General features: G+C 44.5%; 1 protein-coding gene across 2 annotated transcripts in view; it reads right to left on the reverse strand.

The window, feature by feature from the left end:
- The window catches only part of gabbr1b (gamma-aminobutyric acid (GABA) B receptor, 1b), a gene marked incomplete at both ends in the record, with an annotated part of 65,448 nt that overhangs the window by 34,771 nt on the left and 3,141 nt on the right, over positions 1-27,536 (reverse strand). Inside the window, 3 exons of one of the 2 annotated variants that reach the window (XM_080527821.1) lie at positions 16,609-16,626; positions 17,681-17,866; positions 22,929-23,067. In XM_080527821.1, the coding sequence (XP_080383947.1) occupies positions 16,609-16,626; positions 17,681-17,866; positions 22,929-23,067 (343 nt within the window). Of the gene's footprint in view, positions 1-16,608; positions 16,627-17,635; positions 17,867-22,928; positions 23,068-27,536 lie in introns of both variants that reach the window. The other variant, XM_080527822.1, reaches the window with a different exon arrangement.

Below are 27,536 nucleotides of genomic sequence, written 5' to 3' on the forward strand. Positions count from 1 at the left end.
CTGTTCACAGCCTGCGCAATTGTTAAACTCTTTACTAAGTTCTGTCTTTGTGAAATTATTGTAGGTTATCGGACAACGCGTGTTCAACACGTGTTGGTCCCACGACAATACAACAGACAAAGCTACAGTTTGTAAAGCGAGTTTGGATACAATTCACAGGTCGACCGATCCTCTAGCTGTCACAATAAACGGATGAGAAGAAGTTAGGTAGAAATGAAAAGAGACAGATATGGCCAATTAACCATGAATGCAGGTTGGAATCCGTTAATTGGACTCGCTAGATAACAACAGTAACGAGGAAACGTGTCGTAAGTTAATATTTCCAGTCAAATTTGGGATCGGAGTTTTTGCTGTCCAGCGTCCTGAAGCTGTCGCGTTAATCCTGAGTGCGGCTGCAAATATTATTCCAACATTAATATCATTGATTTACGGAAACGAATAATGAGGAAAGACAGAGATTATAAGGGAAGAGAGAAAGGGGGAGGGAAGAAATACCCCCTCTCTCCCCCTTCATGAAATAGTAGAGATGATTTAGAGAGAAATAACAATACATCCAACAGTCGGTTGCTGTCTAATCGTGGTCGTTTTTAAACAATCTTGACTTTTGCTATCCAACCCCTACATACTCATGGCTCTACCCGAGGATGCTGCGCTATGAGGTAATTAAAACGCACGTTAGATGTGTAGGATCACCGCAATACATGAACATGCCACAGTTGTCTATCTATCGTTGCCTGCTCCTCTCGTGTCTATACTAATGAGACTCAATGTCAAGACGGCATTTAAACGATGGAATTCAAAACGGCAGGTAAGCATATGAAGAGATTCGTCTTGTCGTTGCCATAATCCGTAAAGCACTCAGCAAAAAAAGAACAAAAGAAACGGTGGAAGAAATGTTAAGCGAACAGGTCTGTGCATTATATTGGTCGTTGACTGCAGCAGCGGCAGTGTGTGTGTGTGTGTGTGTGTGTGTGTGAGAGAGAGAGAGAGAGAAATAGAGTGTGCCAGGTTTAGAGAGGAGAAGAGAGAGGTGGGGGGAGGGCTGTTTCACAAACCACTTTGAATTTGCAATCCCTTAACACAGCCTTTCTCATTTATCTCTGCTCCCTCCCTTTTCTTCAGCCAACTACACAGTCTGTTTCTTCCAACATTAACAACAGCTTTTCTCTCTTTCAGCTCTACTGCATCTCCAGCTTAGATGAAATATTTTAATTATACATGTAAAGTAATTATCAAAGTAGACCATGGATTTTCTTTTTTTCCTGTCCTTCTCCATTTCAAAACACTTTCCCTTTCTGTCTTTGTATCAGTTTCTTTCAAAAATAATCACCCAACCGAATAAAGCTTTTTCTTTTTGATTAACTCTAGTTGTTTTTGCATGTCAATCAGTTAACAACTGTGATTGATATATACATATACTGTATATATAAATATATATATATATATCTCAATCACAGTTTTATATATGTATATACTGTATGTATATATATATATTATATATATTTTATAATGAATCATTCTTTGTGTCCCACCCACACACTCCTACATGGTTTCATCATTACTCTCTCTACCTCCATCTTCCAGTCACACCAAAACCCAATCCCAATCTCTCTCTCTCTCTGTGTGCGAGTGTGAGGGTGCGTGTCTGTGTGTGTGTGTGTGTGTGTGTGTGTGTGTGTGTGTGTCTGTGTCTGTGTCTTTAATAATGGATCGGCACACTGACATTGATCCCTTTCTTCTCTTTCTCACTCTTTATTCCTTTCTTCCTCATCCTCTGTTCTCTTTCTCCCCATTTGCAGGAGCCCAGACATCATTCAGTATTTTCCTTCAGTCTCGCTGTCCACCGTGATGCCTATCTGTTTAAAGTGCTACATCCATTTTGTTTCCATTTTCTTCCTTTTTAGACACATCAGCACTCCACTTGACTCTCTCTCTCTCTCTCTTTTGTTTTCTCTAGTGGGTTGGTGTGTATAGTCCTCGTTGCCTCCATCCCTATCTGTCTCCCTATCTCTCTAGGATTATCCATGGCTCTTACTGCTCGGAAAGGCAGGCGTCTCAGCCTCCCACTCGCAGTAGTCATCCCTCAGCTACAGCTCGTTCTGTAATAAGTCCCCACTCCTGTGGAAACGGGAGATAGGATGACACCCAACCACTTGTACACGTCTAGATCTGAGTGAATGCAAATGAATACTAATTGTATTGTCAAAGACATCGGAGAAAAACCAGAGCGGAACCCGTTTGTGTTCTGATCTGTTTTGAGCGTGTGGAAGGAAGAGCGTTTTGAATAGCAGGAGGGAGTGTTGTTGCAAGTGGACCGCTTAAGATGAAAATTCCTGGGTAAAAGAGCTGCAGTGGTGGTTAATCTCTCTCTCTCTCTCTCTCTGACTCTCTCTCCGACTCTCTCTCTCTCTCTCTGTCTCTCTCTCTTTGTCTCTCTCTCTTTGTCTCTCTCACTCTGTGTCTCTCTCTCTCTTTCTCTGTCTCTCTCTCTGTCTCTCTCACTCTGTGTCTCTGTCTCTCTGTCTCTCTCTCTCTCTCTCTCTGTCTCTCTCACTCTGTGTCCCTGTCTCTCTCTCTCTCTCTCTCTCTCTCTCTCTCTCTCTCTCTCTCTCTCTCTCTCTCTCTCTCTCTCTCTCTCTCTCTCTGAGTTCTCATATTTCTATATTTCGCACTTTAAGGCCCCGAGGCAGTGCTTCCATATATATAGTATATCATACATGACACGCGACCATCTCTTCCTCTCGTGCACCATTTATCTTCTGCTGTGCCTAGAGCTATCCTCTACACCAAGACATGTGATGCGTATTCACGCCACAGGGGCGGCGCCCTTTCCCCCAGCCCTCTTGCTGTGTGTGTGTGTGTGTGTGTGTGTGTGTGTGTGTGTGTGTGACCCATCTGGAAATAGGCCTTAGTTACAGTCTCTTAGCAGCCAGCAGTGTCCACTCTTTTCCTCATTAGTGGGTCGGCGTTGTGATGATTAATTCATGCCTCCGCTTGTAATAGATTCGCTGATTTGAAATACATGTAGATGCGTTTTAATTCGATCGGACCGGAATGCTAACTAGGTTGACTCTTGTTATTGTTTGTATTTGCAAGCGAACCGAGCAACCGACCGACGACGAAATACCCCCGTTGGCCTTGTCTGTCCGAGAGAAAAAAACGAATCCCCGTCAGGGTCAGTTGCGTGGCACCGGCATCTGTATGCACGTCCCCTCCCTCCCCAGAGACAGCACGTCAGCGTCAGGCATGGCTGGAGAGCGATGGAGTGAGAGCTCTTTTGACAGCCAGAGCGCAGTGCAGGTCACCGTACACACTGGTCAGTGACTCTGTCTGTCGGTCCCCTTCTTGTGGAAAAACCCAAAACTCCCGTGGAAAACGAAAACCACCTCGTCAGCAGTTAGTTTGTGTTTGGGAAGGCGGACAGGACACACACGGCGTGAGGCGGAAGGAAGAGGCCCTTGGAACCACTCCCGACAAATCAGGAGGAGACACACTCACGCTGAGAGATCAAACACACCCCTAGAGCCAAATCCATATCTGTGCTGTACACACACACACACACACACACGTGCGCATGCACGCACACACACACACACACGCACGTGCGCACACGCATGCACACACACACACACACACATACATATAAACAGACAGGCACACACAAACACACCACACACAATCAGGCACACGCATGACACACACACACACACACACATACACATAGAGGCACACACATACACAGACAGGCACACACAAACACACCACACACAATCAGGCACACGCATGACACACACACAAGTACACACACACACACACCCACTCACCTCCCCCCACCCACCCACCCACGCACACACACACGGCGTGCCCAGATAAGGAGAGTGACTGCTACAGTACACCTACAGGGTACATCTCCCCTTCACTGGAGCTTCCAACGCTGGTTAATCTCTCATTAGCCATCCAGTCTCCACTTAGCGGAGGGGTACATATGAAACCACTCACAGTGCGAACGCCAGCGCCGCGGCTATTTAACAAGCATTATTGTGCCTGGGGGAGTTGAATTAAGATTAAACTTTAATTACAGAATTGTGTTGCCTTCAAACACTGCCTTCCCAGCAAAGTGGCAGGATTGCTTTTTCCCCCTTTCCTGATCAGTGCCCCTGATCCTACGTGTAAGCTTGGATGTGCATCTGTTCAATGGTCATAATGGTAAATGGTAAATGGACCGACTTATATTATATAGCGCCTTATTCCAAAGCGCTTTACGGTGGCCTCTCATTCACACATTCACACACACACACACACACACACATACACACACACATTCACACACTAATGGCGGCAAGCTACCCTGTAAGGCACCGGCCCGCTCATTGGGAGCAATTTGGGGTTCGGTGTCTTGCCCAAGGACACCTAGACACGTGGCCAGCCGGGGATCGAACCGCCGAACCGCCGACCTTGCGATCGTTAGACGCCAGCTCTACCTCCTGAGCCACAGCCACTCAGAGCTGCACAGAATTAGGTTCTCTGTCTGTCTGTCTGTCTGTCTGTCTGTCTGTCTGTCTGTCTGAGTGTCTGTCTGTCTGAGTGTGATGCGGCCGTTGCTGAACAGTGGAAGTCTAATGTTCTGTACTGGGCGTTGGAGGTGGGGGAGGTTTGGGCTGAGGGGGCTGTGGGGGATGGGTTTGGGCTGGGGGGGGGGGGCTGTGGGGGATTGGGGGGGGATGGGTTTGGGCTGACAGAGGCACTGGTTGTGTGATGGGCCTGATAGGACTACCGGACCTCCAGGCCCCATCTGATATTCATGGAATCTGTGTTTCTGGCTCAAAAGGAAGCCTTGCGGGTCGTTCTAAAATAAATCTCCAGCTCAGAGGGAAGCAGAGATGAAACAGGAACATCCTGTACCAGGAGACAAACTACACAAACTATAGACCACAGTGTTCTCTCAGAGCCGGTTGTACAACCAATACAACTCACAACCACATTTATTTACTAATTAATCACTAATAATAATAATAACAATAATAATAATAATAATAATAAATAACCAATTGTAATTTTGTAATATGGCGCCAACTCCACCGCCTTGTAGAAGGAAAGTGTCTAATCCTGACCTGTTTAAGGTCAACGCTCCTTTGGCCAAACACCAACGGACAGCCTGACAGAGGCACACCGCCAGCTTCATTATCATCATCACACCATCTGAGTGAAAGGAAAAGAAAAAACAACCCATCTGGAAGCCAGAGCATCTCTCTGACACCTGCATTACGCTGCTGAATGACACCATGGGCATCTTTTGGGGGAGGGAGTTCACTCCACAGGGAGGTATGATTGGCTGTGTGGGTTGCCAGGTCACAGAGGGGCAGCGCGATTGGCTGCTGAGGTTGCCAGGTCACTGCAGGGTCTCGTGATTGGCTCCCCAGGCTGCCAAATCACCACAGGCATGATGGTGAGAGAGAGAGAGAGATCGAAAATCTTCCACAACCTTATCCTTATGTTGCCTGCTAAAATGTTTGTTGAAATTTCACTTGAAACAACAAAACCCTGCCACAAAAGAAACAAGGCTCATTTTTACAAAGTAAATAATGTCCTGAATGGAGGAGGAGGGGTGTGGGGGAGAAGAAAGGGGGAGAGAGAAACTGTGTTGGAGGAAAAAAACATAATCAAACAAACAAATAAAGCCTCATTTCATTTGAAGCCTATGCCCCACCAAGCACCCACCCACCCACCCGCCCACCCACCCGCCCACCCGCCCACCCACTCCTCCCTACGCGCATCAGTAACAGAATCCCTTCATCTAAACGCAGCCTTCTCATTTCATCACCGGAGTTGATACTTTTATCACTCCCACCAAAGAATACAGTCTCCAGACACGTTTGCTCCATTTGACATCCAATTGCATTTGTTCCTACATTTGGGGACCACAAATGACATCAGCACCACTCCCTCCCAGCCCCCACCCACCCACCCACCCCCACCCCCACACTGCTCCCACTAGTAAACAGAGCGTTGAGTTGCATTTGGGTAAAAAAAAAAAAAAAGGGAATAGGAGGAAAGGGAATAAAAAGGAGCGCGATATGAAATCTAGTCAGCCAGCCCAGTGCTCAGCGGCGGTCGGACAGGTATTAAAAGGATAGTGTTGTTGTTGCAGCTCAGACAATAACAGGGGGCAAAAGGAGAAGCCGTCACCGGCGGAATTGTGAATCATAAGCTGCTTCCCCCACGTCCCCTCCTCCTCCTCCTCCGCCGTCGAATTGGAGTGTGAAATATGAGCGGCCGCAGCCTAATAACACACCTGCTGTTTAAACCGTCTGTCCCTCTAAATCCTCCTCAACTCCGTTGCCTCTTAACCCCCGTCGCTGTTCATTCTCACATCCCATCCCTCCATCCTTCCATCCCCCCCCATCCCCTCAGTCCCTCCACTTCCATCTGACACATCGCTTCCGTCCCTAACATCCTCCTCGACTCCTCCTACATCCGTACTTCCGTTCCTCTTCTCCACCACGGCTCCTGTCTGTAATCTCCTCTCCACTCCCTCTCTTCCCCTCTTTTAACCCATCTTCTAGGTTTTCTATCACTCCATCCCCTCCACCCCCCCCCACACACACACACGCTCGCTCACTCCATCCCCCCAACCCCCCCCCCACCCACGCTCCCTCACTTCTCATCCCCTCCTCATCCACTCCTCATCATTTCCTGAACCTTTAACCTCTGGCTCTTGTTTTCAGCCTCCAGTATTTTGGTCCTGTGGTTTTATGTAATGACAGTCTGGAGATGTGGTTTATGTAATGACAGTCTGGAGATCAGCCATGCGGATCATTGTCTGTTCTCCAGCCACTTGGGACCCTGACCGCCATCGACCACTCTGAACCCTGACCACTCTGGACCATGACCACTCTGGACCCTGACCACCATCTGACCACTCTGGACCATGACCACTCTGGACCCTGACCACCATCTGACCACTCTGGACCCTGACCACCATCTGACCACTCTGGATCCTGACCAACATCTGACCACTCTGGACCCTGACCACCATCTGACCACTCTGGATCCTGACCACCATCTGACCACTCTGGATCCTGACCGCCATCTGACCACTCTGAACCCTGACCGCTATCTGACCACTCTGAACCCTGACCACCATCTGACCACTCTGAACCCTGACCGCCATCTGACCACTCTGAACCCTGACCGCCATCTGACCACTCTGAACCCTGACCACACTGGACCCTGACCACCATCTGACCACTCTGGACCCTGACCACCATCTGACCACTCTGGACCCTGACCACCATCTGACCACTCTGGTTCCTGACCACCATCTGACCACTTGGACCCTGACCACTCTGGACTACCTCCTCATACCTCCTCCTCCTCTACATCTCCTCCTCCTCTTTCACCTCTATATCTCCTCATTCCCTTTTTTTTCTCTCTCTCTCACTCTCTCAATCTCTCGCTCCCCCATGTCATTGCACTCTCTCAATCTCTCCATACCCTCTGTCTCATACTCTCTCTCACCCCTTCCATCTCCACTCCCCTCCCTCGTCCCCCCACCCCCCCTCTCTTTCTTTCTTTCTCTCTGCTCATTCCCGCTCAATGTAATAATGTTAATGTGATCTGCAGTGTGTCCATAAAACACACTCTAATCTGCCAGGCTGTCTGTGAGCGGAGTTGAACCTGCTTCTGCTATTTTTGGCTCCTGCATTCCTCATATTTATGGTGCATCTCTTATGATTGTATTGTCACTGGAGCGCTTATTTTATTGTTTCAGCACGCCACTGGTGATACACCATTGTTCATATGAATGGCAGCCATGGAGGAATAGCAGACATGTGCCAAGTTCTACCGATTGATGTCCTCTATGAATCCTTTTTTATAGGAATAATAAAAAAAAGAATGAAGTGGATAAGCTTTGGGTTGCAGTTTTTTTTTGCCTTGTTGAAGTTCGCGGTAGTTCATTCGCGAGACTCACAAGTCTAAATACGTATTAGAGAAGAGCCACGCTTGAAAAACCGTTCCTCGGATGATGACTTATGCTGGAGACTTACGAATAAAATACATCCACTGCGGGGGTAACTGTATCAACATAAATGGATCATAAATATGCATTCGCCCGACACCACAGAGGATGTGCGTCCTCTTAGCCCATGCTGCACACAGCGATCACTCTTGATCCCATTTAACACTACAGTAGCATCGGCTCCTTCCCTCTCTCCCTCCCTCCCGCAGCAACGACGTATACTCAATCTGAAACCTCTCTCGCACGCGGGCCTCAGCTGCAACATTGAAATGCAGCAAGGATCGTACCTCTCTCTACCCTAAGGCGAGCCACTTAACCTGGACTGACACGGCAAAGTCCCGGCAAGATGAGGATGGGAGAGGCACCAGACAGACCGATAAATCACAGCATTAATATCGGCCTCAGTGTCAGGGTAACAAACCAATACGCCGTCGCATTAGACATGCATTAGACAAGCTAGTGAGGCCGAGGAGATGCCAGGGCCCTGTCCTGTCCTCAACGGGCTCGTGAGGGCATGACTTTGGGACGTGAGGCAGTGGCGGTGTGGCGGTGGCTGGAGCTGGGACAGGTACAAGGGTGGGTTAGATCAGGTCTACTGTTTGTCTGCTTACACATGCTCACACATACACACACAGAGACACACGCACGCACACACACACATACTCATAGAGAGAAACACACACAGACACAGACACACACACACACACACACACAGAGAGAGACTCACACTCTCTCACACACACACACACACACACACACACACACTCACACACACACTCACACAGAAACACAACACATGTTAGTAGTAGCTGTAAACAGATGGGAGCGATGAGGTCATGAAGCACATCTTGACCATGACTGTTAGCACGGCGGCGTTGTAGGCCCCGTAGTGACAGATGTGTTGGAAGGCATTAACGGGGACAATGGGAGGTGGCCAAGGTGTCTCCGCCAGATGTGCTCGGGGGTATAAAGATAGAAGTGGGTGTTGCTGGGTGTCCAACTGATTGATGCCAGAGATGAATAGAGTTCTCTCTTCGTTTCCCCGGCACTGTGGACTCCTGCAAGTGCTTCCCTTGACCTTTGTCCTCTACTGTCTTTATCACTAACGTATCACAAAGCCACATTCATTATTCATGAAGGGGAAACTCTCTCATCCAGGACGTTGCGCCACGTTTACGGCACACGCCTCATTCGCCGTACTTAGCATTCACACCCCCCTCTGTCTCGTTAGCGTTATCGTTATCTCTCTCTCTCTCTCTCTCTCTTTCTCGCCTCTCTCTCTCTCTCTCTTTCTCTCTCTTTCTCGCCTGTCTCTCTCTCTCTCCCTCTCTCTCCCTCTCGCTCTCTCTCTCTTTCTCTCTCTCTCTCTCTCCCTCTCTCCCCGTCTCCCTCTCTCCCTCCCTCCCTCCCTCTCTCTCTCTCTCTCTCTCCCTCTCTCTCTCTCTCTCGTACACTCATTCTTTTTATTTTATTACAGATTCAGTTACAAGCAGTATGGGGTCCCCAGAAGAAGAGTGTATCAGTGTCATCGTGGGGGGAAGGAAGCTTCTATGTCGTAGAAATAGACGGTGTGTGTGGTGTTTTCATCTTGAGGGAGACGTTCCCTCTCCCACAAGGGAAGCTACCCACACACACATCGACTCGCTTAGACAAACACTCCCATAGTACACACACAGGGACGCTGCTCCTCCCCCACCTAGGCAATCTTCCCACACAGATGAACATTGTACTGACACACACACACACACACACGCTCACACACACACACACACACACACACGCTCACACACACACACACACACGTACACAAAGAAACACACACACACTCTAGCATCTAAATGTACATGATGTACTTCCGCATGCACACACACATACATAGCCCACCACCACCTGGATCCACACCGTCATCCCCTCACACACACACACACACACACACACACACACACACACACACACACACATATACATAGCCCACCACCACCTGGATCCACACCTTCATCCCCTCACACACACACACACACACACACACATGCACGCACCCACGCAGGCACATGTGCACGCATGCTTGCACACACACACACACACACACACACACACACACACACTCATGCATGCATGCACACACACACCCATGCAGGCAGGCACACACACACACACACACACACACACAGTCCCACGGTGCCACTGAGCTAACCTTTCCCCTGTCGGGTGTTCTGTAGGTAGGAGGTGAAGTCTCGCTGTGACAGATGGAAATCAAGAAACCCCCACAGTGAGCTACGTCTTAATTAAAAGTCTGGTATGCCTGGTGCTACCTGCAGGAGACCCACGCTCAGGCTCTGGAACTCCCACTGAAACCACCAATAAATCCTGGCTTAATGTCCCCTCCTACTTAACAACCTCCACACAATACAACATCACCAAAGCCTGAGCCCGTGGAGAGAGGGAGCTCACAATCTAATATTATTCCATGTTTTATTCTCTGAGTCGAGGCGTGACCAATTCTGTGTCTAATTACTTCTTCTTCTTCTTCGCTACAATACATTTGCAAACAGAGATACTGGGTGGGTAGGGGAGGGGGGTGGGGGTGAGGGGGCCGGGGGGAGGTATGAAAATTATTTTTTATTACTTATATTATTTTCAAGGGTTTTTTCGAGGAGTGTCATTGTCGTTATGCTGTTGTTGCTGCAGGACCTAATGGCCTCCCTCAGTATCGAGACACAATGCCATCCCGTGCTGAGTAACGGCCTATCATTGATCCTGTTGGTTGTTTACCTGCCTATTCTCATGGCTTATTTGCATGTTGACCTCTCTGACCGATGGGTTTTAAATGAAATGTATTCAGTCAATACCATAGGCTGTAAAGAAGATGTAGGACAGAGTCCACATGTTGTTAGTACTTGAAAAGCTTTCAAAGGATATTAGAAACATAGAGAATAACAGAGTAGCATGCTACCAGTCAGAACATATAGAATATACAGTGTGTAGGAGGTCAGGATCAACGCGTTTTGATACCACTCCTCATTCCATGTTTCATGCATTACAATGAACCCTGTCCTCCTGATTTCTACCTCCGCCAGCCTCCACCAATACTGTAAGTACTGTGCTTGGCATGTTTCGCTTGAGCACTAAATAACGGGGACATTCGTAGTGGGAATACAGCAGTTGGAAATGCGGATAAACACTGCAACACACACTGTGTCTGTTGTCTAGCAGACATCAAGAATATGTAAGAGGCGGTGAAGACACTGTGTCCCCAGAGTCACCATCTACCCAGAGTGCAGTTGGACACAGGTGGGGCTTGAGAGAATGTAATCGAACTGGAGAGACCATTCCCTCTGTTGGGTCAAAACAACCACGGAACGCCATTTGCTAAGGAGATGGAGGACATAAATCTCTCCCTCATTCTCCATCTCCCTCGGTCCCCGGTCGCTGTCCTGCTTTCCCTATCCCGTCTTTCTCTCTCACTCTCAATTTCTTTCCTCTGTATTACACCGCCACTTTATTTACCGACTCGCACTATCTCTCTCCCCACCTCTCTCCTGTCTACCCCTCTCCCTCTCTCCTGTCTACCCCTCTCCCTCTCTCCTGTCTACTCCTTTCACTCTTCCCCTCTGCACCCCCCCCCCCTCTCCTTTTCATCGAACCCATCTAATAGGTACCCCCCCTCTCTCTCTCTCTCTCTCTCCCTCTCTCACTCTTTCTCTCTCCCTCTCTCTCTCTCTCTCTCTCTCTCTCTCTCTCTCTCTCTCTCTCTCTCTCTCTCTCTCATCTACCCCATCCCATGAGCATTAGCTGCATGCAGACGTCACTGGCATATTGTGACATTGACACTGCCATTTATCAATTCAGCAAACACTGGGGGATAATCCTGGAAGTGCAGCATAAACACAGACACCGCTGTGGAACACTCTGGAACGATTCTAGAACATCACCGCTTACATGCCCTGTATTCATAGCTTTCAGTCACGTGGTTTCTTCCCTAGCAACCACCAACCTGACGGGCAAAAAGTATCATAGCAACATGGCGAGTGGACGCAAACGGTTAATAAAATACAAAGGTTCCATCTCACAAAACATAATGGAATGTCAACACTTTGACGCTCAATATCTCTGAACTACCCTAAACGGAGATAGAACCTTATCATTCTAAACGGAGATAGAACCTTATCATTCTAAACGGAGATAGAACCTTCTCATTCTAAACGGAGATAGAACCTTATAATTCTAAACAGAGATAGAACCTTATCATTCTAAACGGAGATAGAACCTTATCATTCTAAACGGAGATAGAACCTTCTCATTCTAAACTCACGAGTTATCTTCAGTTGATGGATTTGACTTAGGGGGCATTCATTTGAAGTAACGTAATGAACATACAAGTAACAACAACAGGTTAATGCAGCCAACCAGCCAGCCAAGCAAAGACCATGACTATGCCCAGTTTATGCATTATACACTCTAATATAATTGTTAGATTGCCAGGGTATTCGCTACAGGTTGTTGTATACATATACGTTTAATACGAAACTCGATCAACCGGGCGTTCGGGAGTTCTACCGCTGCTGGACGGAACTCCCGCTGACAGCGGGTCGAGGGGATATTTCTACCCGGGAATTCGCTCATTGCTGTGTCCACGGTGATAGGAGTGGAGGATCGACTCCATTCAAAAACTTTTCGATTCCCTGGTTTCTCCTCTTTCCGAACACGTTGGAATTGTTACCGTAACCCCCGGAGAATCAAAGTTATTAAGCCGCAAAGGGTGCCTCCTTGACCGGCTTTGACCGTGAATAACACCGGCTATGGAGGTGCTACAAACACAGTTTTAATTTCTCTAAATTCACCATCAGTATACGGTCATTTTGAGCCCTTACACACCGCGCTGACACCCCGAGAACATATACTTTTAATACGAAACTCGATCAACCGGGCGTTCGGGAGTTCTACCGCTAATTCGCTAATCCGCTGTGTCCACTGTGATAGGAGTGGAGGATCGACTCCATTCAAAAACTTTTGGATTCCCTGGCTCCTCCTCTTTCCGGACACGTTGGAATTATTTTCCTAACCCACGGGAAATCAAAGTTATTAACCCGCAAAAAGTGGGTTTTGCCCGTGGGTTTTGCCCGCAAAAAGTGCCTTTTGCCCGTCAGGTGGGCGTTTCCACTATGCTGTGACGTCACATGAAAGCTATGAATAGAGCCAGTTTAGCCATGTAAAACAACGTAATCACCAGACACTTAATGGCAGCACCAGACATATCAGACACAGTGCATAAAGTAGATCTTATTTGTTACAGCATATACATTTTTTTCCATAGACAGACGTAACAGATTATTTGTATTGTTCCTGACGCCACACTGCCATCCAGCGCTTCAATAATGACCGGCATCTGAGATTGTGTGTTCAATACTGCCACCAAGTGGTCGCACGAGAGTACTACTTCACACCCCTGCCAAGGTCAAGGTTAGGAACGAACTAGAGGCAAGGAAACCAGCACCGAAGTGTCATATTCATGCATGGATGTCTCCTGATTCTCTTTATAACAACACTTTCAAACAAAAAATAACAGATATCTTTAGAGAGTTTGTGGGCAAAACATAGCCTGCCCTCATTCATTAGTCATTGCTTATGTTGGAGAGGCACACAAGGAAAATTTGATTCACTGTATGTTGCCTGGTAAGTACAGGTTTATTATGGGCTCAGTGACCAGTCCTTATGAGCTGCTTGTTATACTGCCCCCTGTGTTTAAACATGACAAATACACTCTAATCACACAATAAGAAATTAATCCAATGTCACCCCCCAGAGGCAGAGTTTTCCATTTCAACACAGCCATGCCATAAAGTAAATACACTTGAGTTTGTCATGTGTGTTCAGTCTAACCATGAATGAAATTATGCTACCTTATTATATATATTATATTATATATATATTATATTATATATATATTATATATTATATATATATATATTGTTATATCACTGTGAACAATCCAATTTAGCCTTTGCATGACTGCTGGTTGCACATCCTTGGTCAATGTGGTCACTCTTTAACCTTTGCACTACTGATGTTTACAATACTACCTTTTATTGCTTTTTACTGTATATTGCACATTGCACATACCTCTTTGATATAGCCTCTTTTATACATCTGCACATTACATATTGTACATAAACTACCCTAACTGTACATAGCTCATAACTATATATACCTCTAAACCACCGTACATGCCTTACTGTACCTATCACTATCATTGTTGTGTGTTTATATCATGTTCTTATATCACTATTTGCACTTCTGGTTAGATGCTGAACTGCATTTTATTGTCTAGTACTTGTACTCTGCAATGACAATAAAGTTGAATACAATCTAATCTAATTATCATGACAGAAACACAATTAATGGAACACTGCCCCCATGAGGTCAAAGAAAATGTATAGATACAGTGGGGAAAAAAGTATTCAACACATCAACCATTTTTTTATTAAACATATTTCCATTTAGACCACACATTGATATTAACTCAATAAAACAACCCAGCTAAAGAAATTGTAACATTCCAATCCATAAAAAAGCTATGTGCAATAAAGTGTAATGACAGAGGAAAAAAGTATAAAAGCACTAAACCAGCTTATGCCACTATTGAGTTCTCCTACCTGTGCCAATTAGAATCAGCTGGGTTAGTGCATGTTGGTGGGTAAGTACTCCCACTCTTTGAAAAAAGGACTCCCACCTCTGAATGCAACAAATCATTTGTCACCACGCCTTCCTGCAAGAAACATCTCATGATGTTCTCCCAAGACCTTCGGAACAAGATTGTTGAGCAGCATAGTAATGGCACTGGCTACCGGATTTCTCAACTCCTAAATGTTCCAAAAAGCACCATTGGAGCTATTATCCGCAAGTGGAAGGAACATCACTCGACCATCAACCGGCCACGCACAGGAACTCCTCGCAAGATTTCTGACCGGGCAGTGAGAAAGTTAGTCAGAAGAGTAGACCAAGAGCCAAGGACCACTCAAGCAGAGCTCCAGAAAGACCTGGAAGCAGCCTAGAAGAAAGGTCATGTTGAAGCTTGTTTGAAGTTTTCTACAGAACATTTGAGAGAAGCCTGTAGATCACTGGAAGAACGTAGTCTGGTCAGACGAGACAAAAATCCAACTTTTCTGCAATAATATGAGGCTCTGCATATGATCCTAAAAAGTTTGGAGGTGGAAGCATCATGACATGGGGCTGTTTCTCTTTACATGGTACCGGTGAAATCCAAATGTGAAATGGTTTAGTGAAAAAGTCACCCAAGTTATGCAAGGTCATTTATCAGTTTTTTTACAGATTATGAAAATGCATATTGTCAGCTTTCAAATGATGGGTCATGAAAATAGTTGAAGAAGATATGCTTATTTGAATGTTGGTTCACCTCAAACCAAATACCAAAATCGCTTTGAATCAAAACAGATGCATTTGCTACCATTGCGTTGGTAGATAGTAGCCACTAAGAAAGAACATCGCTATGAACATCTAACTGCATGTTTAGCACATCGCAACATGCTGATAGAACATCAACATGCTAAAAACACATAATTAGCTACACATAATTAGACGATCACACAGTCCTTGCTTTTGAACACGTCCTAAAACGTACGTTTGTTTACAAGCCATGTATCACTAACCCAGTAGCTTACAAAGCAGGACGGCAGACGAGACAGTGAATCCAATTTAGTGATCCTAAAACTGTTGTTTGTTATATAATAATAATTATATATATATATATATATATATATATATTTAAAGAAGCTTTTTTGTAATTTGTGCGACTTGAGAATTGCCGGCATGTGGACCTTTTCACCAGACCGTGTCACAAATTATTAAAGGAAAGATGAATGGAGCCATCAACCGGGAAATTCTTGAGAAGAATCTGTTGCCATCCACCAGGATGATGAGGATGAGACGTGGGTGGATCTTCCAGCAGGAAAACTAAACAAAACATACTAAAGGAGACGCACAATTGGTAGGAAGAAAATAAAGGTGTTGGACTGGCATAGCCAACCGCCAGACTTAAATCCAATAGAACATTTGTGGAAGGAACTGAAGATCAAGATTCACTAGCGGGCCGCCGGAATCTACAAGATTTAAAGACTGTCTGTGTTGAAGAATGGGCCAAAATTCCACCTGATCACTGTGAGAGATTAGCTTTTTCGTTCAGGAAGCGTCTTGAAGCTGTCATTGGAAACAAAGGCTTCTCCACCCAGTATTCACTATAATTTCAGTTAGCGTGTTCAATACTTCTTTCCTGTGCCATTCTCCTTTATTACACATAACTTTTTTTTTATGGATTGGAGTGTTATACTTTCTTTAGCTATGTAGTTTTATGTAACTAATGTAGTTTTATGTCACTTATCACTTCAAATGTAAATTTCATGCAAATAGCTGCGATGGAAATATGTTGAATTTAAAAATGTTGCTGTGTTGAATACTTATTTCCCCCACTGTATGCGATCCAATATAACACCAGTCAACACCAGAGTACAGTGATTCCCAAATCACTATTAAAATCAACAAAGACAGAAATGCGTGAGGGAACATGGTCTTACCTGTGTAATTCCTGTCATCTTCAAACAGACACATGGTGAGAGAAGGAGAGAAAACAATTGGATTATTACCTCCTCCTCAACCCATGCTGAACTGTGTTCATGACAGTACACTACCTCACTGTATTACATTACACCTTCAACAAGTTCTGCCCGACCACACACGTATGCTGGGTTCATGTGATCTCGGAAACTCTGAACTTAACTAAAGTTACTTGAATGAAAGCTGCCTATTTGTTGTTTCTGATACTCTCTGAGTGACTCTCGAAGTGTCATCTTTGCACAACAAGTTTCCAAGTCTGACATTTGAGTTTCCTAGTTCCGAGTGCTCATGAATGGCGCATTACTACATGAACTTACCAAATAAACTTCCTGAAAAAAAACCGGAATCTCACATACCAGACATGACAGGTACAGCTTACATACATGCAATAATGCTTATACCAGTACACATGACAAATAACCTTGTGTAAGATTTGTGTGCATGCAGTGTGTGTGTTTTTTTTTTAAACTGAATTAATTATGACAGCTGGTGAAACCGGGAATAAGTCGGCCACCAATCAAATTGTTCAGACTTTTATGAAATTTTTTAAAATTGTGTTTGCGAGTGTGTCATTGATTTTCCAACAACATTTAAATGTATTTAAATTTTTCAGAATAAAAGTCTGAACGTTTTGATTGGTTGCCGATTTGTTTCCCGCTTTTACAGAGCTGCTGTCACATTTAACACTAGAAGAGCCGTGAGGGGTCATGCCAAAGGTCGGTGACCCCTGTGAGGAATTCTTTTTTTCTATCTTTGCACTCTAAAAAATGTCAGGACCCTCCTTTCATGACTTTTCCTAGATATGTGCGTTCTACCACCCAGTATCCTTACATTTTCAAAATCACTTCAGGATAAGATAGTATAAAGCTGTTTTGCAGTTTTTCTGTGTAGGAGGCAGGCTAAAAAAAAGAAGCGCCCTCTAGTGATCTCTGTGTGTAAATAGCAGATTTACATTCTAAAAAGGGGGTCTATTAGTAAAATAGGCACGGCTGTTGTTAAGTAACTGGTTTGGCTCCTTGAGATTGTACTCACAGTGGCAGACAGGTTTGGGGGAGTCCCACTTGCCCAGCTTGTTACAGTGGGTGGTGTTCCGCCCCATCAGGATGAAGCCGGGCAGGCAGGAGTACTGGACCACGGTGCCCTCCACCGGGGGGCCCGGGGGCCACTCTGACACCCGCCCGTTCTCCAGGGACATCCACACACGTGGGCACAGCAGCACTGAGAAAGACATCACACACACACACACACACACTCACACACCAGGTTCAGAGACGGGTGGAGGGAGAGAAGGGTGGAAGAAAGGAGAGAGGAAGAGGAAGGGGGGGTAGAAAGATAGATAGATGGCAATGGAGGCTGGTAGAGGTAGAAATCGAAGGACTTTGACATTGTAAGAGATGGAATGGAAGAAGGAATGGTATAAAAAATGCATTCCATGCATTCCAATAAACCGTCCTCGGATTTCTGCCTCCACCAGCCTTCTCAGATAGATAGACAGATAGATAGATATATAGATAGGTAGGGAGGGAGGTAGGTAGATCGACTGACCAACTGTCAGACCGACCGATAGATAGGTAGATGGATAGATAGATAGATAGATAGATAGATAGATAGATAGATAGATAGATAGATAGATAGATAGATAGATAGATAGATAGATAGATAGATAGACAGATATATAGATAGATACTGTAGATAGATAGATAGATAGATAGAGAGAGAGACATAATTCTTCTTCTGGTTTCAGTATGCCTATAATCTCCTTCACGAGCAGTTCCCAAGAATGCAACCATAAAGAGCCTGTGAAGACCTATGTTAGACCTTTGTTAGTGTAGCAGGCTGGTGGAAGTGACTGGTGGAAGTGAAAATCAGAGAACAGGCTCATTGTAATGCATGGAACGGACTGATGCAACGGCATCAAATGCGTGAGCCCGTCCTCCGATCTCTACCTCCACTAGCCTCCACTGCAACACGTACTGTACTGAAGCAAGGAGACAGGTGGTGGTTGATAGGTGGTGGTTAAACAAGACAGAAGGTGAAGTGAGGGAGAAGACAGTGGAAGGAATGGGTGGAGGTCGTCGTCGACATGGTAACGTTAACATTTAGTCTAGATGTTAACGGTAACATCTAGACTTTTCAGTTTTCGAAAAATGCCGGTCGAGAGAGGACGCTGGCTTTGCTTGTTTTCGCCGCTTCTCCGCCCGAAATCTAGATATATTAGTACAGGCATTATACAATATGACCTCAGACAAATTGCAACAGAAACTCTTTCAACTGTCCTAGTCTCATGGATATGTCCTTCATAACATATCAAAATCTTAAGAAATCCAAGTGGTGGAAAGTATTGAAAAATACTGAAACTGGTGATGCCACAATTTCCCATTGACGCCCATGTTAAATAATGTTTTTCAGCTTCCTGTCTGATGTCCACACAAAGTGTACAATACTGTCCACAATCAACCAGAAACTGTTTTACATGAGACATGGAGGTGGATGCAGTACTATTATGTGTGTAAAAGGAAATTCTTAACCCATAGATGCATACAGGTAAGTGGGTCAAGATGAAACAGTGGGTTCGTTTTCTTGCAATATATTTGTAATGAAAGGTTTTTATCATTTCATATTCCAGGTATTCCAAAAAATATATCAGACCATCTAACCCTAACCCATAAAAAAAAAAAGATTGACCTTTTACACTTTTTAAGTATTTTTTGTATTACTAGCCCAAGCTTCCATAAAAGGGTCAAAGATACCTGCATGCATCTGATCTGGATGAAGTTGCTGTCCTCTATGCACAGTTGATGGAGGGATCAGTGTCTGCAGAGAAGGCTTGCAATGCTGATGTGATACTCAGAATAAAGGAACAACTCAAAAGCAAAAGTGAATACTTAAAATCCTGTAGCAGGACAGCTGCCCTCTGGTTGCAGACAGTACATGGATATGGTGGACATACTTTGCAAGTTTCTGAGAGCTGAACGTACTGGCAATTGGGCACTGCACCTTGAGGCAATATCAGAAATGCTTCCTTTCATGGCAGCATCTGGCCACAATCTCTACACGAAATCGGCTCGGATCTCTGTGCAGCGGATGTGCCAGCTCCATTTACAATTTACTTTTACTTAAACTTTTTTTGGCATTTAGCAGACACCTTATTCCAAAGCGACTTACAATCAATACATTTGACTAAGCAAGTGAATCATCAATCCACCAGTTGTAGCAGGAAAAATAATCCAGCTCAGGCCCGGGGCCATTGATAGAAGGAAAAACCTTCTTCTAAACCTAGGTTGTTGTTTTTTTTGTTTTGTTTTTTATATATAGACACTGGAGAAACAGAGAAACAGTACAAGGGGGTCAATAGAAGTGTTTAGGGGACACAGTAGAGGGGAAAAGCGGGTGTCTTCAGGAGACGCAGTGCTGGGGTGCAGTAGATGTCTCAGGAGGAGCAGTTAAGGTGTAACCTGAAGAGATGGGTCTTCAGTCTACGACGGAAGATGGGTAGTGACTCTGCAGTTCTGACAGCCGTGGGAATCTCATTCCACCAGTGGGGAGCCAGCCAAAATAAAATTTCAGAATAAAAGTCCGAAAAATAAAATCTCTGAGTAAAAGTCCGAAAAATAAAATTTCTGAATAAAAGTCCGAAAAATAAAGTTTCAGCAGGAGAGAATGCTTTGCTGTGCCTGGACAATGGGAAACCTGGGGAGGGACTCGACTCTCTACGACACTATCGCTTTTGTGAGAAGGTAGCAGGGACGTGCCGTCCATATAAGCAGAGTAAGCAGTGCTTACCCAACGAAAAAATAAAAAAGGACCGTGAAAATATTAAAATAAAAGTGCATGTAACCGTTTGTTTGATTTCATTAAAAGAGTCGTATTTTAGGTCCCAGGGCAACAGGAGTCATTCATTTTGACGTTGCATTTTTAGCGCCACCTGCAGGAGTAAGCACTTCCTACTCTGCCTGCATTGCGTTGCATATAAGCACTCCTCTCTCTGCTTTCCCTCGCGTACATTCGAATGTGTGAAAATGTCTTTTTTATTTTTTTCCGATGCCTCAGCCCGCTGTTTAATGTGGCCAGGGTAAGCATGCTTACAGCCAATCAGTAGTTCTTTCATTCCGATAAGAGCTACTGATTGGCTCTCATCACTTTCATGTTCACTTAACATTTCACCTCTCGCCCGCAGAATAGCTTATGCTAGCTAGCTCAAACGATCTAAATAATAATAATCAATAAGGATAACTTGCTTGATTTTGTGAATATGGACATTACTGTCAGCGACCTAAAGGGATTTCGTAGACTGGACTGGACTGGAAAAACACAACTACTGGCTAAATGCCGAGAGCTAAGTGCCTGTGTGACAAAGTGTGAAAAGAAAGTGTGTTGAGAGTTTACTATGGAGGATGGAAACGGTGTGTGACTGTGTTGTGCGTGTGTGCGTTTGCGATGTTGAAACTGGACTTGTAGATTTCAGCAGGCTGGCTACTTGAAAAGATCTTGGTTCAAAAAAGATTGAACAATGAGCACCCCTGATATAGTCGAAACTGGCAACTGTTTTTTTGGTTTTTGGTAATCTGATCACAAAGTGACACTACAGTTTATTAGCGGGTTCTAGGGCATCAAAATTGCATTTCCTTGAAACTGCGTTCACTGATAGCGTGTATGTGTAATTATGGGTATTTCTATATCTTATGCTTACCCAATCTAAAAGCTCACGGCACGTGCCTGGAAGGTAGCTATTAGCACTATGTACAGCCGCAGAGTCTGCCACCTACGTCAGCAGCAGCGAAGTACCACAGTCTTCGTGTGTCTTACCAGGTGCAGCAGTGGAAGGGAACCTCAAATGAACTCCTGCCACAAGAATGGGGATGGAAAGAGAATGATGAGGCTTGTCCCTGTCCAAACTGACTTACCACCAGCTCCACAGGAACTCCTCCGGGCTCCGGCTCATCAGATGCACCTGCAAGACAGACTGCAGCAGCCTGAGGTGCACATGCAAGAAGCATGGCATTGAGTGCTCTGTTGCATGTAGCAACTGCAAATAATTGGGGTGTGCAAACTCATCTCAGGCTGCATGTGATGAAGATGATGACGATGAAGATGGTGAAGATGAACCAGACACCTACTGATAAAGTTTTACTTAAAAGTTAACATGTTTACGTTTTTGTTCAATAGTGCCAATATGTTGATTAGTGCAAATCTACCAGTCACAAATATTTTGAAAGTAACATAAAAGTGTTATTTTAATAATATTGTTTTCAATTGTTGTTAATCAATGCCTATATTAATGTTGATTACTGCCAATTTATGTTGCCTTGTATAAAAGTATATTAATTTAGTGATTAAGCTCTGGCGAGCTAAGTTTCAACATTTTAAAGCTTTATAATGTCATTTTTGGAAGCAAAAACATGTTACCAAGTTATGGTAAAAAAAATATACTTTCCACCACTTGGATTTCTTAAGACTTTTTATATGTCATATAGGAGACATTTATGAGCAATAAACAGTTGAAAGATTTTCTGTTACAATTTGTCTGAGGTTCCCCCCTCTTTTCTCACAAAATGCCTGTACTATATTACTTGCAGTATACAGAGTAGATTGTCCTACAAAGACACTTAGATTTAGATTTAGTAATCTAAAATTAATTAGACCCCTATACTTTCTTTTATTTATTTATTTAGTTTCTTTTTATTTTACTACTCGATCTTTTCAGTTTGTAAAGCGTCTTTGAGTGTCTAGAAAAGCGCTATATAAGTCTAATGTATTATTATTATTATTATTATTATTATTATTATTATTATTATTCACATCCAGGAGTCCCAGATGAAGGACAGCGGAGGCTGGCCACTTGTCTCTACCTCCACCAGCCTCCACTGGCACAATGCAATCAAGTCTGGTGGTGCTGCTGGTGTTTCGGTCACATTCAGAGGATGGTCTAGCCATGTAGAGGCAGCATGCCTTGCCAGGACGGGAGTGGAGACTGTGATTTGTTAGAGGACCTTACCTCAGTCATAAAGGGTCATGGCATAGTCAGTTGTTGTCCCAGTTTAGTCCCCCAGCTAGAGGAAGATTAATGGGTAGGTCGGTGGGTGTGTGTACTGTAGAGGACGTTGGGGCGGTCGATGAAGTAAGCAAATGGAGAAAGAGAGTTAGAGGAATACAGAGATGGATTATGAGAGGAGGTAGAGAGATGGATAGCCGGTGATGTGTGGAGTGTGTGTGGGTTTGCGTGTGCGTGCGTGTGTGTGTGTGTGTGTGTGTGTGTGTGTGTGTGTGTGTGGGTACTCACAGCATGTGCTATGCTTGGTCAGGTCAGTCCAGGTACCGTTGGGTAGACATTTCCTGACCTTGGGCCCCACGATCACTCTGTTCCCCCTGCAGATGTACTCAATCTCATAGTCCACTGGCAGCACCTGCACACTGCGGATCTGCAGGTGTGCACACACACACACACACACACACACACGCAATAAATGATCAATGGGTGGGTATCTTGCTTTGTTTAATCATATCGTTGACATGCATATAACTGACAATGTGCATGAGGATGTAGGCCTATAGCCTACTGACTTTCCATAGAAACACAAAAAGTTAGTTGAATAAACAGTTGTTAATGCATGTTGTCATAGATATGTCAGCGCCTCTCTTCTTTCAAATATCTCATTTAACTGAGCTGTATATAAGAACATGAATATATATTGTGGCATCCCTCTCACTGTCACTCATGAGCCGGGGCTTCAAGTCCGGAGAGCGCCCACAAACCCGTAGGCAGTGCTGCTGGAGAGAGAGCTAACCGCTTGCGCAGCTGTCTCGCATCCGCCAATCAATGAGGCACCAACCGTGGGCTCATCAAGCAGATGCAATGTCCTTCATCTTTTTAAGTACATTTTTTCTGAGTGGGGCAGTCCCACTCATATTTTTCATTTTTATTGACAGTTTCAGTGAAGATTTAGACAGGAAGGATGGGTGAGAGAGAGAGGAGGGATGACATGTAGGATATGTCCCCGGCCGGAATCGAACCGGGGACCCTGCGGTTACATGGTCAGCGCTTAACCCGCTACACCACCTAAGCGCCCCAATGTCCTTCATCTTGAATGAGTTCCCAGAGGTGCTGAGCACTTGTGGGCTACTTTTCCTTCACTCTGCGGTCCAACTCATCCCAAACCATCTCAATTGGGTTTAGGTCAGGTGATTGTGGAGGCCAGGTCATCTGACGCAGCACTCCATCACTCTCCTTCTTGGTCAAATAGCTCTTACATAGCCTGGAGGTGTGTTTGGGGTCATTGTCCTGTTGAAAAACTAATTATGGTCCCACTAAGCGCAAACCAGATGGGATGGCATGTCGCTGCAGAATGCTGTGGTAGCCATGCTGGTGAAGTGTGCCTTGAATTTTGAATAAATCACCAACAGTGTCACCAGCAAAGCACCCCCGCACCATCACACCTCCTCCTCCATGCTTCATGGTGGGAACCACACATGCAGAAACCATCCGCTCTGCGTCTCACAAAGACATGGCGGTTGGAACCAAAAATCTCACATTTTGACTCATCAGACCAAAGTACAGATTTCCACTGGTCTAACGCCCATTCCTTGTGTTTCTTGGCCCAAGCAATTCTCTTATTCTTGTTGTTCTTCCTCAGTAGTGGCTTCTTTGCAGCAATTCGACCATGAAGGCCTGGTTCACGCAGTCTTGTCTGAACAGTTGAGATGTGTCTGCTACTTGAAATCTGTGAGGCGTTTACGTGAGCGCTAATGAGGTGCTGTTAATTTGTGGTTTCTAAGGCTGGTAACTCTAATGAACTTATCCTCTGCAGCAGAGGTAACTCTTGTTCTTCCTTTCCTGGGGCGGTCCTCATGAGAGCCAGTTTTGTCATAGCGTTTGATGGTTTTCGCGACTGCACTTGAGGATACATTCAAAGTTCTTGAAACTTTCCCGGATTGACTGACCTTCATGTCTTCAAGTAATGATGGACTATCATTTCTCTTTACTTGGCTGAGTGGTTCTTGCCATAATATGGATTAGAACAGTAGTCGAATAGGGCTATTCACTGTATCCAACTGTGTACTAACCCTACCTCTGCACAACACAACTGTGTACTAACCCTACCTCTGCACAACACAACTGTGTACTAACCCTACCTCTGCACAACACAACTGTGTACTAACCCTAACCCTAACCCTAACCCTACCTCTGCACAACACAACTGTGTACTAACCCTAACCCTAACCCTAACCCTACCTCTGCACAACACAACTGTGTACTAACCCTACCTCTGCACAACACAACTGTGTACTAACCCTACCTCTGCACAACACAACTGTGTACTAACCCTACCTCTGCACAACACAACTGTGTACTAACCCTACCTCTGCACAACACAACTGTGTACTAACCCTACCTCTGCACAACACAACTGTGTACTAACCCTACCTCTGCACAACACAACTGTGTACTAACCCTACCTCTGCACAACACAACTGTGTACTAACCCTACCTCTGCACAACACAACTGTGTACTAACCCTACCTCCGCACAACACAACTGTGTGCTAACCCTACCTCTGCACAACACAACTGACCGTCTCAAACACATTAAGAATCCAAGAAATTCCACAGATTAACGCTTGACAAGGCACACCTGTTAATTGAAAACCATTCCAGGTGACTACCTCATGAATCTGATTGAGAGAATGTCAAGAGTGTGCAAAGCAGTCATCAAAGCAAAATAATCTAAAATCTAAAACATATTCTGGTTTGTTTAACACTTTTTGTGTACTACATAATTCCTACACTACATAATGTGTTCTTTCATAGTTTTGATGTCTTCAGTATTTATTTATTTTTATTAATTTATTTTTCAGATTTTATCCCTTTTTCACCCAATTTGGTAGCCAATTGAACCCAACCTAGCATCCAATTATCCCCTGCCTATTGCATAGGATCCGCCGCACGACCCCGTGGCCGGCAGTCCCAGAGGAGGCCGCCAGGCAGACTAGCTGACTGGCTCCTCGAGCCCAGCACCGTTATTCCGGCACCTAGGGGGCGGTGTTGCGCGACGGATCCTTGTCCGGAAATACTCCTATACCCGCCCTCGGGAGCGGCCGCCCAATATGCCGCTCCCCGTGTGTGCCCCAGCCATATCCGGATCTGGCGAGCTGGGATTCGAACCCAGTCCCCGGTGGGCAGCATGCACTAGTGGCCAGTGCTTAGACCGCTACACCACCGTGGGTCACTATGTCTTCAGTATTAATCTACAATGTAGAAAAGAATAAATGAAAAATAAAAATAAAGAAAAATGTAATGTTTGTGTCCAAACTTTTGACTGGTACTGTATATATGGATTATGAGAGGAGGTAGAGAGATGGATACTATGTATACTGTATACAAAATATTGTGTTGTTTCTTGATGTCTTGACAGGAGTTGACTCTCTTATCTAATGTACAGTTCTGTCTATAGCTGTTCTGTACTCTGTCATGTGTTTTATGTTGTTATGTATGTGGACTCAGGAAGAGTGCATGTGCAGCAGCTAATGGAGATCCTGATAAACAAAAAAAACACATAAACCCCCCCAGTGTATCTACAGTGCTCTCCATAAGTATCATGTTGTCTTCTTTAGCTCTATACTCCAACATTTTGGATTTGAAATAAAATAATTCCTAGTAGTGATTCTCAAGTTTAATTCAATGTTTTTATTCTTTCAGAGTGGTTTCACCATTTAGAAAGTACAAAAATGTTTAATCTATTTTTCAGGGCCCCAAAAGTAGGACAAAAACTATAAAGATAATGTCCAAATAAAGCACTCATGTTTAGTATTATTTGGTTGACAATCCTTTGAATGCAATAACTGGCCGAAGTCTGCGACCCATTGACCCCACCAGACGCTGTGTGTATTCTCCATCTTCAGTTTGTTTTGAGGTCTTTTTGCCTTAGGTTCCATCTTCAGCACATGAAACGCATGTTGGGTTTAAATCTGAAGATTGACTTGGCCAGTCAAGAACCTTCCGCCTGAAAAACCCTATTTGCTATAGCAGTATGTTTTGGCTCATTTGTTATGTGTGCATACTGTGTTAGCAGTGACGCATCAGAGTTTGATAGGGGTGTTCGGTTGTCCTGCTATTGTGGTGTTATGCCTGAGTGATGATATGTGATGTATTGCTCTGTTCTGTCAGTTGACATAAAATAAAGGCACGTTGAAGTTGATGCTATGATTGTGTCATGTGTTTAATATTACAAACACAATACCATTATCTTAGTGTATGATGAAGCGCTGTCCAATGAATGAATCACTCTGGTACATGATAATGTTCATTATCTGTCCACAATACCATTTTGAGATCTCTGCAGTCTTTTTCTTTACTTTTTAGCTAACTGTAACCTGACCATCCTTTTTTAGGATAACTAGCGGTGTAGTGAAGCTTTGGTAGTTCAGCTGGTGACATGGTAATCTTTGACACATTCACGCTTATCTCCAGGAGAGTGTTCCTGATCTGTGGGACATTTGTTTTGAGGTTTTTCTTAATTATGGTGAGTATTCTTTGGTCATCCACTGTAGAAGTTTATCTTAGCCTACCAGCCATTTGCAAATACTGAGGTCACAAGTATTTTTCTTCTTTTTATGATGTTCCAAATAGTTGATTTTGGCAAGCCTGAGATTTTGGCTATGTATCTGATTTAGACACCAATAGCAGACTCCAAAAGCAAACATGAAGCAAACATGAAGCCTAAAATAACATTGATAGCTCACTTACGGTATGTCTGCACAAATGATACCTGAAACCAATTTTCCAATATTACTGAAATAGGGGGGCTATATATAAAATGGGCTGTAATTTAAAAATGGTGAAACGAATCAGAAAAAAAAACTAACTTAAATTAAAGCTGGGAATCTTTACTTTA

The sequence above is a fragment of the Nansenia antarctica genome (assembly GCF_963989245.1).
Source record: "Nansenia antarctica genome assembly, chromosome: 3".
Taxonomy (NCBI): domain Eukaryota; kingdom Metazoa; phylum Chordata; class Actinopteri; order Argentiniformes; family Microstomatidae; genus Nansenia; species Nansenia antarctica.